Source organism: Myxine glutinosa, chromosome 9 (genome assembly GCF_964187855.1).
Source record: "Myxine glutinosa chromosome 9, kmMyxGlut1.1, whole genome shotgun sequence".
Lineage (NCBI taxonomy): Eukaryota > Metazoa > Chordata > Myxini > Myxiniformes > Myxinidae > Myxine > Myxine glutinosa.
In genome coordinates this window covers 105,323,710-105,335,795 of record NC_136269.1, presented here as the reverse complement: position 1 = coordinate 105,335,795, position 12,086 = coordinate 105,323,710, and the positions used below count along the sequence as shown (strand labels likewise).

The following is a 12,086-nucleotide window of genomic DNA, read 5'->3' as shown; positions in this document are numbered from 1 at the left end:
GCGCAGCTGCTCATCGTGCACGCCAGGGAGCTGAAGGTCTCGGCGTTGACAAGGCGACGTCGTTTGACGTCGACCAGCAGCCCGTGCGCGCAGAGGAAGTCGGCGCCCAGCAAAGCCATGGGGACGCAGGCGGTCACAAAGGTCCACTGAAAACGCTGGCTGCCGAAGCAGAGGGTGACGTCGCGCGGGCCGAAAGTGCGTATGGCCGAGCCATTAGCAGCGACCAAAGAGGGGCCGCAAACGGCGTCCCGCCTGTCCTCCTCGGAGGCGGGTACGACGCTCAGTTGGGCGCCGGTGTCACAAAGGAAACGCCACCCGGACGCTTTGTCCCGAATAAAAAGCAAGTTGCCCGAGTGGCCGGCTCTCATGGCTGGGAATGAACGCCGGCCCGGCCGTTTCCCGACTTGCAGAAAGTGCAGGGGGGTCGGCACGTCCGAGCCTTGTGTCCGAACCTGGCGTGGTAATAACACCACGCCTGGTCAGGTGGAGGCCCCGGCCGTCGTGTCGGAAGCGGTCGGCGCGGCGTGGCGGCCGCCAGTTGCACCGGCAGTTCGGCCTCCAACCGCGCAGGGCGCTCGGGCGTCATGGGCGTCGCCTCGGACGGCGGCAGGCTCCAGGTAGCCGCGCCGATGTGTTGGCCCGCCGAGGAGATCTTATCGGCTTCCCTGGCGAGGGTGTGGGGATCGGTGATCGACGTGCCAGCCAGGGCGAGGCGTACCGGGTGAGGCAGCTGGCGAAGGAACAGCTCGCGGAACAGAAAATCCGGAGAGTGCTCACCGAGCAACGAGAGCATATAGTCCATGCGCACGGACGGGCGCGTGTCGCCGAGCTCGGGCAGGTCGAGCAGGCGCCGTGCGCATGCCGCTGGTGAGAGGGCGAAAGCGTCGAGGAGGAGCGTCTTCAGCGCGTCATACTTGTCAGCAGCCGGCGGGTGCTCGAGGAGGCTCAGGGCGCGGGCCGCGGTGGCAGAACCGAGCGCTGCCACGACGTGGTGGAAGCGGGTATCGTCCGCGGTGATGCCTCGCAGGGCGAACTGGGAGTCCGCCTGGGCGAACCAAACAGCCGCGTGAGCCTCCCAGAAGGTAGGCAGTTTAAGAGTCACTGCCGTGTCCATGTCGGTAGGTCACCAGTGAAGGAGTTGCGCTCCAATGCGAGTCGAAAGAATTGACGCGACCAAAGACTGGATTCGTCCGAGTTGCTTTATTGAAACAAAACAGCTCAGGTATTCTGACAAGCCCGTTTATCGGGCAGCAATATATATACACATTTATGCCGGGGCGTTTGCCCGGGAAAACCGAGACCGGGCATGCCCGGGTGTCAAGGGCGAGTCCTGGAAAGGCGAGTCTGGACATGCCCGGGCGTCCTGGACGCGGCCTGGCAAGTCGAGGCTGGGCGTGCCCGAGCGCTCTGGGCGAGCCCTGGAAAGGCGAGAGCGGGCATGCCCGGACGCTCTGGGCGAGCCCTGGAAAGGCGAGTCTGGACATGCCCGGGCGTCCTGGACGCGGCCTGGCAAGTCGAGGCTGGGCGTGCCCGGGCACTCTGGGCGAGCCCTGGAAAGGCGAGAGCGGGCATGCCCGGGAAAGACGATACCGGGCGTGCCCGGGAGGTTCGGGCGTGCCCGGGAACAGCGAGTCCGGGCATGCCCAGGAGAGGCGCGTCTGGGCCCGTCCGGACGAGCCCGGTATGGCGATCGCGCCCTGGCCGCGTCCTGGCAGGTGCAAGGCGATTGTGTACATTCAGCGGGAACCGCTACAATATAATATAACAAATATCATGAAACATTTACATTTTGTAGTCCATTGTATAATTTTAAAAAACATAAATGCAAATTTCGCATGTGGAAAAAGTAAGCACACCCCTACATTTATCACTACTTCAAATAACTAAAATTAGAATCAGGTGCACCAGCTCAGGTGCAAATGATTAGAACATCGTTAGAGAGGATCTTGGAGGAACCTGTCTTGTTTACACCTCAGACATTTAGTTTGGTTTGCTCTTTGTTGTTGAAGTGTGCGGCGTCACCATGCCTAGATCAAAAGAGCTCTCTGAGGCCTTCAGAAAGAAGGTTATAGATGCCTACGAGTCTGGGAAGGGATTTAAAAAGATCTCCAAACAATTTGAAATCAATCATTCGAATGTCCGGAATATCATCTACAAGTGGAGAAGATTCCAAACAACTGCCAACTTGTTCAGGCCAGGCCGCCCCAGCAAGTTCAGACCGAGAGCAGACTGCAAGATGCTGACAGAAGTCTCTAAGAACCCCAGAATGTCACCACTAGACCTACAGGTAGCTCTTGCCACTGTTGATGTCAAAGTGAACGAGTCTACCATTAGAAAGAGGCTGCACAAATTTGATCTACATGGGAGGTGTGCCAGGAGGAAACCGTTGCTGTCCAGAAAGAACATCAGGGCAAGACTAAAGTTTGCCAATGAACACCGAGGCAAAGACCAGCACTTCTGGAACAATGTGCTCTGGACAGATGAGTCAAAGGTAGAGATATTTGGCCACAGTACCAGAAGACATGTTTGGCGAAAACCAAAGACAGCATTTGACCACAAGAACCTGATACCAACTGTAAAGCATGGTGGTGGAAATATTATGGTTTGGGGCAGCTTTGCTGCATCAGGGCCTGGGCAGCTCACCATCATAGAATCCACTATGAATTCTTCATTGTACCATAGGGTGCCTGAGGATAATGTGAGGCCATCTGTCGGAAAGTTGAAGCTCAACGGAAGGTGGACCTTGCAACATGACAATGACCCTAAACATACCAGTAAATCCACCAAGGAATGGCTGAAAAGAAAGAAATGCAGGGCTCTGGAATGGCCAAGTCAAAGCCCGGATCTAAATCCCATCGAGATGTTGTGGGGGGATTTGAAACGAGCTGTGCATGCAAGAAACCCCTCAAACATCGCACAGCTGAAATAATTCTGCATGGAGGCGTGGGCAAAAATTTCTCCCAGTCGATGTCAGAGACTGGTAGACAGTTATAAGAAACGCCTACTTGAGGTTGTTTCTGCCAAAGGGGGCAATACCGCCTATTAGAGCCAAGGGTGTACTTACTTTTTCCACATGCGAAATTTGCATTTATGTTTATTTAAATTATACAATGGACTACAAAATGTAAATGTTTCATGATATTTGTTATATTATATCACCTTTATCTATCAATATTGTTGAAATGAAGATGAAATAGCTGTATGTTGAAATATGTTGAAAAAGGCAAAACTTTACAAGGGGTGTACTTACTTTTTCACATGACTGTATATATATATATATATATATATATATATATATATATATATATGTAAATTGACTCCTCCCATGCTCTTCTAGCCAAAGAAAGCTGCATGACTGCAACCATGAAAGGCTACAAAGGTAAGCCGTAAGCCCTTTTTCTGTTTCAAACTCTTCCCAGAGTCCCTCCACAGCTGTAAAGACATTTATACATGGGACACACAAAAAAATCCCAATGCTACACACCTCCTCGGCTGCCGGACCGGTTTTATCACTTATTGGCGAATCATCAGCAACAGCGCAGAGAAAAACGCATACCATCAAGGCTCCAAAGCATGTACCATGTGTAAACGTCAAGCAGTCAACCTACAATGAAAAACAAAGACCCACCCACATCTCCAGCATGTGAATGGAGGGAATAACCAATCACCTCTGACCTAATCAATTACCCCATGTGGCTAGGATTATATAAATAAATCGACTCGTCCCATACTCTTCTTGCCAAAGAAAGCTGCATAACTGCAACCATGAAAGGATATGCAAGATAAGCCCTTTGCTGTTTCAAACTCTTCCCAGAGTCCCTCCACAGCTGAAGGAATGTGTAGCATTGGGATTCTTTTGTGCATACTATTCATAAATGCCGTTACAGCTGTCTGTCTGTTTGTTTGTGAACAGGATATCTCAAAACGTTGTGGACGGATTTGGACGACATTTGGTGGAGAATTTGAGAATGTGACAAGGACGAAATTATTACATTTTGGTGAAAATCCAGATCTGGATCTGGATCCGAGAATTTTTAAATTGATTAATCACCATTGAGTAATGGGGCCAAAGACGATATATGGCATGATATTTCAAAAAGTTGCCGACGATTTATGACAAAATTAGGTGGACGAGTTATTTAGGTGACACGAACAAGAACAAGATTAGATGTTGGTTCAGGTCCGAATCCAAATCCGGCCTATCAGTGTGATACAAAATGTAAACTGTTCATTCTGGTGGAGGTATGCTCTCTACCGAGTGCTGTTGTAGTTTTGTTTGTGATGGAGTTGATAGATCAGACTTACACCATAAAGCTTGATAAATCGGATTAGGATTGATCAAAGACCCGAAGCCCAGGGTCTGTTGCTCTCACATTGCAGAAAGGACAGTGGTCTCTGTTTCTGTTTCTACCGTCTATTCTCCAATATTGCTCTTTCAGTTCTCTGACCCTCTCTATCTTTTTCAAGATGCATGCATGCATTTATTCAGTAATCCCCTTCTGCTTAAACTTCCAATATCCAGGCTGACTCCACACCTCAACTCTATTATTCCTCACTTCTCCCATCTAAGCAACTACCTTTGAGAGGCTATTTTGTCTCACTCTTCCCTCCAGGATTTCAAGCAAGCAGTTCCTTAGACACTAGAAGATAGCACACTATCCGCCACCTTGTGTCATCACCAATTCTGACCCATGATCTTTATTACCCCCATTAAACTTTCCGAACCCAACCATCTTACTTGCTCGTTTCCATGTTTCCTCCCCTCCTCCCTTTCCTCTTATCCTGTCCGTTCATTCGATTGGTGTGTTGTCTCACTGTCAGCTCTACATTGCTCTTCCATGAGCATCACTCCTGTAAAGAAGAAAGAAAAAGATCCATTCGATAAGAAGAGTAAGAGTTTCTTTACCCCTTTCACAAGCATTTACAGAACCTGTACCTCTCCTTACTATGTACTTCTGTCTACTTTCTCTTACATTTCGTCAATCATAAAACCATTATGAAAAACCTACATTGAACAAATTTATAAAAGTGAGGGCAAGTTTAACATGCTTCATTGAAGCCATTCGTCAGGTCAGGTCCTCTTACGTGTCATCTCCATCCAGGCAATTTGCTGCCATGGATCTTGTCTGGCCACTTGCCTTGAGCATTCCACATAGCCCAGTCCAGTCAACTGCTTTATATTAGCCAATAAAGTGATTCAATGACTTCCTATCTCTATCTCTTTCTCTCTCTTGTCTTCAACCTTTCCTTCCAACAGTTATTTTTGTAAATAGTCATGATGAATGATATCACCAAGATAATCCCTGTTACATTTCTTTATCATACTCAAGAAGCTTTTCTTCTGGATAACTATCCTTAACACTTTTTCATTTGTAGCCAAACTAAAATTAAACAAGGTCAAATAAGCTTGTGGTGTAAATGCAGTTTTAGTCGATTGTACATCAGTAATGCCTCTCTTTTAGAAGTTAAAAAATGTATTTGTCCATTTCTGAGATTACGTTTCCAACGTATGTAGATCATGGTATTTCAATGTTTTGAAGTATAGTGAAAGGAAGAGACTATTGATTAAACTCTGCATGACATGTGGTTTAAAATACAAAGTTCAGTTGCCAAGTAGTAATTCAAACAAACACAAAATGTTTTTTGACATTCAATAAAAGGATTCATATCATGCTCTAATGCTTTCACCAGCTGCATGTTCTTTCACCACTTCAATACGTTACAAAATAATAACAAAACAATCACACAAAATGATAAATGAAATGTAACCTCCAAATGTAGACACGTTACGTCTATAAATTATCGCGCTTGCAGAGAAACAATATTTTACTAAGGTTAAAGTTTCTTTGCAAAAGAATATACTTACTAATCTACTTTTCCAAATGTACCATTCTAATGTGGAATAATCTCAATCAATCAATCAAATGTACGATACTCTTGAGAGAGTGGCGAGCTGGGCAATTGTTATGCTGCGGGAAGGGGGGGAGGGTTGTTAGGGTTAGCATGCATACCTCTCTAAGCTAACTTGCCAACCCCAAAAAAATAAAAATAATAATCAACAAACCTATTTTACACAAATACAAATCATAAAATTACCTAGATTTCCTGTGTGCATGTGTAAATATAACACATCTGCTACACATCTAATATACACATGAAAAAATGAATTTATTTGAAGTAAGTTTTCCCTTTGTCCATAATGAGGAAGGATTGAAAACAAGGCTTGCAGCAAATATTTCTCCTTATATTCTTCTGTGTTGAAACATGTCCGAGCAAACAACTCAACTCCCCATTTAACGTACAGTATTGCATTTAATATATACTGTAGCTTCGTGTTCCCCACCTTTTCCTTTCCACAAACATAATCTTCATTCACTCATACCTTGTTCCTGACTTGTCTCCCATTGTGCCGACTTGATGGAATAGCTCTGCCTGAAATGCAATGGAAACCTTTATTGAGTAACATTTATATCAAACACGTGTAAACACTTGAAAAACAAAAGGCATTTATAAATTTTAAATACCTACAAATAACAATGTAGCTTAAACAGAAGAAGAGTTGGTTTAAAATAATAGGCAGTCCATGGATCCAAAAAAATTTGAGTCGTTGCCAGGCCTTGACTTGCACTCACTCGAATATCATTTGTCGTTTTAAAAGGTTTTTTTTTTTCTCTACTGGTGTCTTCTTGAAGTCTCATTGGCAGGAACCTATATGTTTGTTTGAAGATATGCTAAGCGATCAGCAATTCTTTCTTCGAAGATTTTTGAGATAAACATAAGTAAAAAGCAGTTTATAATTTTGAAAACATATATTGATATGTAAAGAGGGTTTTTTGTAAAGTTAAAAGAATACCAGCTTTCTTTATACTGAAAGTGGTAAAAGATAACTGCGACTACTGATACTACTACACACGTTTTTTGCTGCTCTTTAAGTTGCACAGCTATCCACCATTCTTCTTCATCCTCCCTCGATTCCATTAGTATTGATATGTGGAAGGGAGGGGAGGTGGGTTCATAGCTAGCTTGTGGTAAGATTATAGTATGGACTGTGTGTTTTGAGAAGGTTAGATTACCATGTACCATGGGTCTGCGAGGCAAATTTTGTTAAACATGATGCTGAGGCAGCGTATTTAATTTATAGACAGTATAGCTACGAAAAATATTGTATGGTGCAAAACCTGCTGTACAGGCGAGGTCAGGTGAGGAATTGGGCACGAAAGCACATGGGAAAGTGCAACGCTCTTTAAAAGGACCATTACGAACTGTCAGTGTGTGCGTGTAAGCCATGGCGGTGAGATGCGCTTTAGGGCCCACAGGAGGGGAGAAAGACATTTTTTATTGGGGCTTTCCCACGGATATAGCAACCCCCCGCCCCCCCCCCCCACCACCCCCCAACCTCCCGTCCGCCCCAAACAGCGGACAGCCAATGACAGGACCCGCCGCATGCGAAGACAGTCCCCGAATCCACAAAGGCAACTGTGTACACACGTGAGTCGAGTAGAGTATGGGTCATATTGTGTGAATAATTACCTTTCCTGTGCTGGATTAGCTCATATTGGCAAGCGAGCAAAAATTGTTTGTTTCAAACGTGTTTTAATAATGCAGTTTTTCAACTTTCGGTTGCAGAGGGCATAATTGTTTTTCCTTTTTTGAGGGGTGGAGGAGGGGGTGTTGTATACAAAGTCAAGGCTCATGGAAGAGCTAGAACACAGAACAGATGAGGATGCAACAGAGAAAAAGGAAGAACAGGAAGAGTCGGGGAAAACACACCAACAGCAGGGTTGAGGGATAATGTGGAGGGGGACCGAGACAAATGAGGGATGCGGGGAAGAATGAGGGGTAGGGAGGATGTTCGGGATGAACAAAATGGATATTGAAGCAAACTCTTGAGAAGGAAAAACTGGAAGTTTAGAAAGAGATGGGCTTTGGGAGGGGGAGGGGGGATTTATGGAGGTAGAAATGGCCACAGTTTTAGGTGGGATTGAAGATAATGTGGAAGACGATTCCACAGGTGGAGGAAAATTGCTGGTGGACCGAGTGAGCCCTGGGGAAACCTGGGGTGGGGGTGGGGGGCAAGACAAAGCATGAAAAGGGCAGAATGTGCAAGCCCAGAAAGGAGAAAGAAGAAGACAACAGACACACTATACTGACCTGTCTGCGATGGGAAAGCGACAGGCCCATAGACTCATCTTCATTTTGGGAGATTCCATTATGTGACTAGCAATGATATATGTGAATGGGCTAAGTCACTGCTGCTTGTGCTGCAGCAAGTGTGAATAGTACTATTCACCTATTTCCGATTTCAGTCCTTGATGAGGAAACACGGTGTGAGATGCGAGTTTGGACAAACTACCCAAATGGAAGCATACATACATTGGCCTGCAAAGGTATTCACCCCCATCCAAAGTTATCACATTTTGATGCGGGATAAAAAGTAAAACAAGCTAAAAATGGGTGGGGCTTAGGAAAAGTGGGCGGGGCTTATGGAAAAAATGATTTGTGGCTAAGGAGGATCTCAGGACATTGAGGGAGGTTTTTTTTATTCCATATTGACTCAACAACGATATTTTAAAACAGAACAACATGTTATTTGTTAATGTACTTGATGACGATGAGTGTTATGAGAAAATTAAGTTATTTCCTAAAATAGAACATAAACAAATATTCATTGGCTCTTTATATGAGATTAATGTAAAGATGTTAGCATTGTGCGAATAATGTGAAAGACCAACTTTGTTATCACATAAGTAATACTCAACCCCCCACAAATAGTAGAGGAATGTTGGTTTTGAAATAAGCGCCTGACAGCAAATGAGCGATTGAAATTATTTGTTTAAAAGGTTGCAAGATAAGTGCAATAGGTTTCACCTGTAGGTAATTAAGTTCCCCCACTTATCAAAGGAGTTTTAAGGTGCAACTCACTTGGTCAACCAACAAGGCAAACATGAAGACCAAGGAGCTTTTCAAAGTAGTCAGACATAAAGTGGTGGGGAAGCACTGTTCAGGAGAGGGTTATAAGAAGATTTCAAAGTCACTTTTTATCCCTCTGAGTACAGTGCAATCCATCAAAGAAGTTGAAGAGGTATCATACCACCGAGGCTCGAGACAGATCAGATCGCCCATCCAAACTTAGCAGCCAGAAAGAAGAAAACTGCTTTGGGATGTCACTGTAAATCCAACAATGACTTTGAAAGATCTGCAAGGCTTTATGCCCAAGATGGGAGTCAATGTTAATCAATCAACAATATCCCGTTCCCTTCACAAAGCTGGTCTCTATGGACAGGTAGGAAGAAAGAAGCCTTTATTGAAAAAGACGCATCTAAAATCTCGTATGGAGTTTGCGAAAAAGCATTTTAATGATAATGCGGAGAAAGGTGTTGTGGTCAGATGAGACAGAAATTGAACATTTTGGTCTGAATTGAAAGCATTAGTCTGCCATAACCCGAACACTGCACATCACCCAGTCAACACCACCCCTACTTTCAAGCATGGTGGTGGCAGCATCATGTTATGGGGCACCACCACAACACCATCCGTCCATGACCGATCATCCGTCCATGTACTTTTGTGTACGTGATATTTCAAAAACCATTGACCTTCGCTGACGGGTTTAATCAAAAAACAGCATGTTGTACTTGACAAACATATTGCTTGTCTGCCTGTGTGTCAATTAGGACGTAAAATGAAGTAAAACACCTAAAAAGGATCTTTTATAACATGGAATTGTTGTTGTTGTTGTTGTTTGTGCCAGACCTGACGTTCGACTGAGGGTGGTGGTTATAGCAAGAATTTGCAATTTGTTCAGGTTCCCAGCGATAACTCTTCTACTCTAGTCGATGTGAAAGACAGTGGGATCTTCAACGTCCACCAACGCTCACAGTGCTGGCAGCCAAGTCCTTGGGTTCAACGTCCTTTTCGATAGACGGTACACACAAAGGTGCATCACCCTGTAAGTGAAACACCAGAGTAACTTGAGCTGAATCAAGATTCTATAACCCGGGTAAGACTGTTTAAAGGCAAGTCTAGCTATCCTGCAAGCCCTATAACGGATAATGGGAGTTCTTTGCTATTCTCTTTCTGTTGCCAGGCATAAAAACTACAAGCTTCGAAGTTTTCTTCGTAACATTTAATGAATATAGTGGGCTATTATGACAGCGGATAATCTTAATGGCAAAACCTCGTGAAAACATGATTCGGGAATGAGGGCACTTCCTGAAAGTGTGGTAAAGCGAATCAAACAAATGTGTGTTTTCAATGAGAACCCTTTCTAATCATACCTGGGGCTATTTGACATCGGAAAGGTCAAAGGTAACAAAACATACACATCATTGAGCCGGCTATTCTGACCGATTCCTGAACAGTGTCATCCTGTACAGTACTTCACAGATGGGAAGTTGGTTGTCCCTATGGGAGCTGATGGTTGCTTTATCAAACTTTTTCTCATTAGTTTGTTGAACAGGCTGAGAATGCATATGTCATTCTCTCATCACACTTTGTCATCCCTTCTGCAAGCAATTACTTCTGTATATTAAAGACCTGATGGTGCTTTAAAAAAGAAAGGAAAAAAAGCATAGGTCTTCATGTTAAGGTACCTGTTCAAATCCAAACTCCTATCCTGGTTGAAGGCTGCTTTGGCATCACCAAACGATGGAGTTAGTGACCAGTCCAGGGTTAATGCCCAGTGATAAATAATATTCACGACCATAGTTGTGTTTTTTTTGGGGTTTTTTTGTATACTGAATGTGAGCCCTAAGAATGATCCCAGATATGGGGGGAATAACAACAACAATCACATATTGTGTAAGCATATATTAAGCTTCCACTGATTTTACCTTTGCCACCAAAGGTGGACATAGGTTATGTTTTCACCCCTGTCTATTTGTCTGTTTGTTACTTGCAAAATCGAAGATTTTTCAAGTATATCGGTCGGTTGCGTTTGTTATTCTGTCTGTTCGTGTGTTTGTCTGTTTGTCACTCGCCTACAGGTCACAATTCTAAACCGATTGTCATAAAACTTCACCAAGTTGTAGAGGTCCTCACAATTGAGAAGCCTATTGATTTTGAGGTCAAAGGTCATCTGGAGATCAAATTTATAAAAACACCATTTTTCATCCGATTAACTTGAACAGCATTTGTATATGGAGTCAATAAATTGGGAAGCCAACTTTTTTTTAGGCCAAAGATCAAAGGTCAACTCAAGGTCAAACTTCCAAAATCATCAATCTTTATCTGAAAAACCATCAATTTTCATCCAATTGACTTGAAAATAGAACAGCATTTACACAGTCACTAAATTGGGAAACAAACTATCTTTGAGGTCAAAAGGTCAAAGGTTAACTCCAGGTCAAACTTCAAAAAAATTCATCTGAAAAATAGTAACTTTTTGTCCTCTTGACCCAAGCTTTGATCAAGATCGTAAATTTTGATCTTGATGAAATGGACAATTTGCTGGATCAATGGCAACCTCTTTTTGGGGAGGGAGGGGGAGCGGGGAGGTGGAGGGGGCCAGGGGAGGTTGGATTTTGCAAGTATCGTGCTCTGCATGACGTCTTCTTGTAACTTGCAAAATCGAAGATTTTTCAAGTACGTATATTGGTCGGTTGCGTTTGTTATTCTGGTCAAACTTCTAAAATCATCAATTTCAAATTATTGAATTGATTATTTTAGATTTAAAATTACAATTATCTCAAAAAGTTATGGACGGATTTAGACGAAACTTGGTGGAGAGGTTGCGTGTCGGACAAGGACGAAATCGATTGCATTTTGAAGATCTGAATATGAATTCGGACACGAGAGTTATTTAATTTATTAAGCGATTCTTCATCATCGAGAGATCGGGTGAAAAGCGATATAATACATATTTAAAAAAGTTATGGACGAGTTATGACTAAACTTGGTGGACGAAGTGGTTAGGTGACAAGAACAAGCCGAGTAGATTTCGGTTCAGGTCCGAATCCAGATCCGGCCTATCAGTGGGATACAAAACATAAACTGTTCAGCCTGGCGGAGGTATCCTCTCTACCGAGTGCCCTGCTTGTTGTTTCCTTTTTTACTCCCACTATAGGATCCTGACGTCCGCCAGAATA

The 12,086-nt window shown here is 43.9% G+C and overlaps 1 protein-coding gene across 1 annotated transcript in view; it reads right to left on the bottom strand.

Annotated features, from left to right (window-relative positions):
* The window catches only part of LOC137435149 (beta-arrestin-1), a 154,716-nt gene that overhangs the window by 122,426 nt on the left and 20,204 nt on the right, over positions 1 to 12,086 (bottom strand). Inside the window, exon 2 of the mRNA XM_078784631.1 lies at positions 6,383 to 6,432. Within this exon, the coding sequence (XP_078640757.1) occupies positions 6,383 to 6,432 (50 nt within the window). The remainder of the gene's footprint in view (positions 1 to 6,382; positions 6,433 to 12,086) is intronic.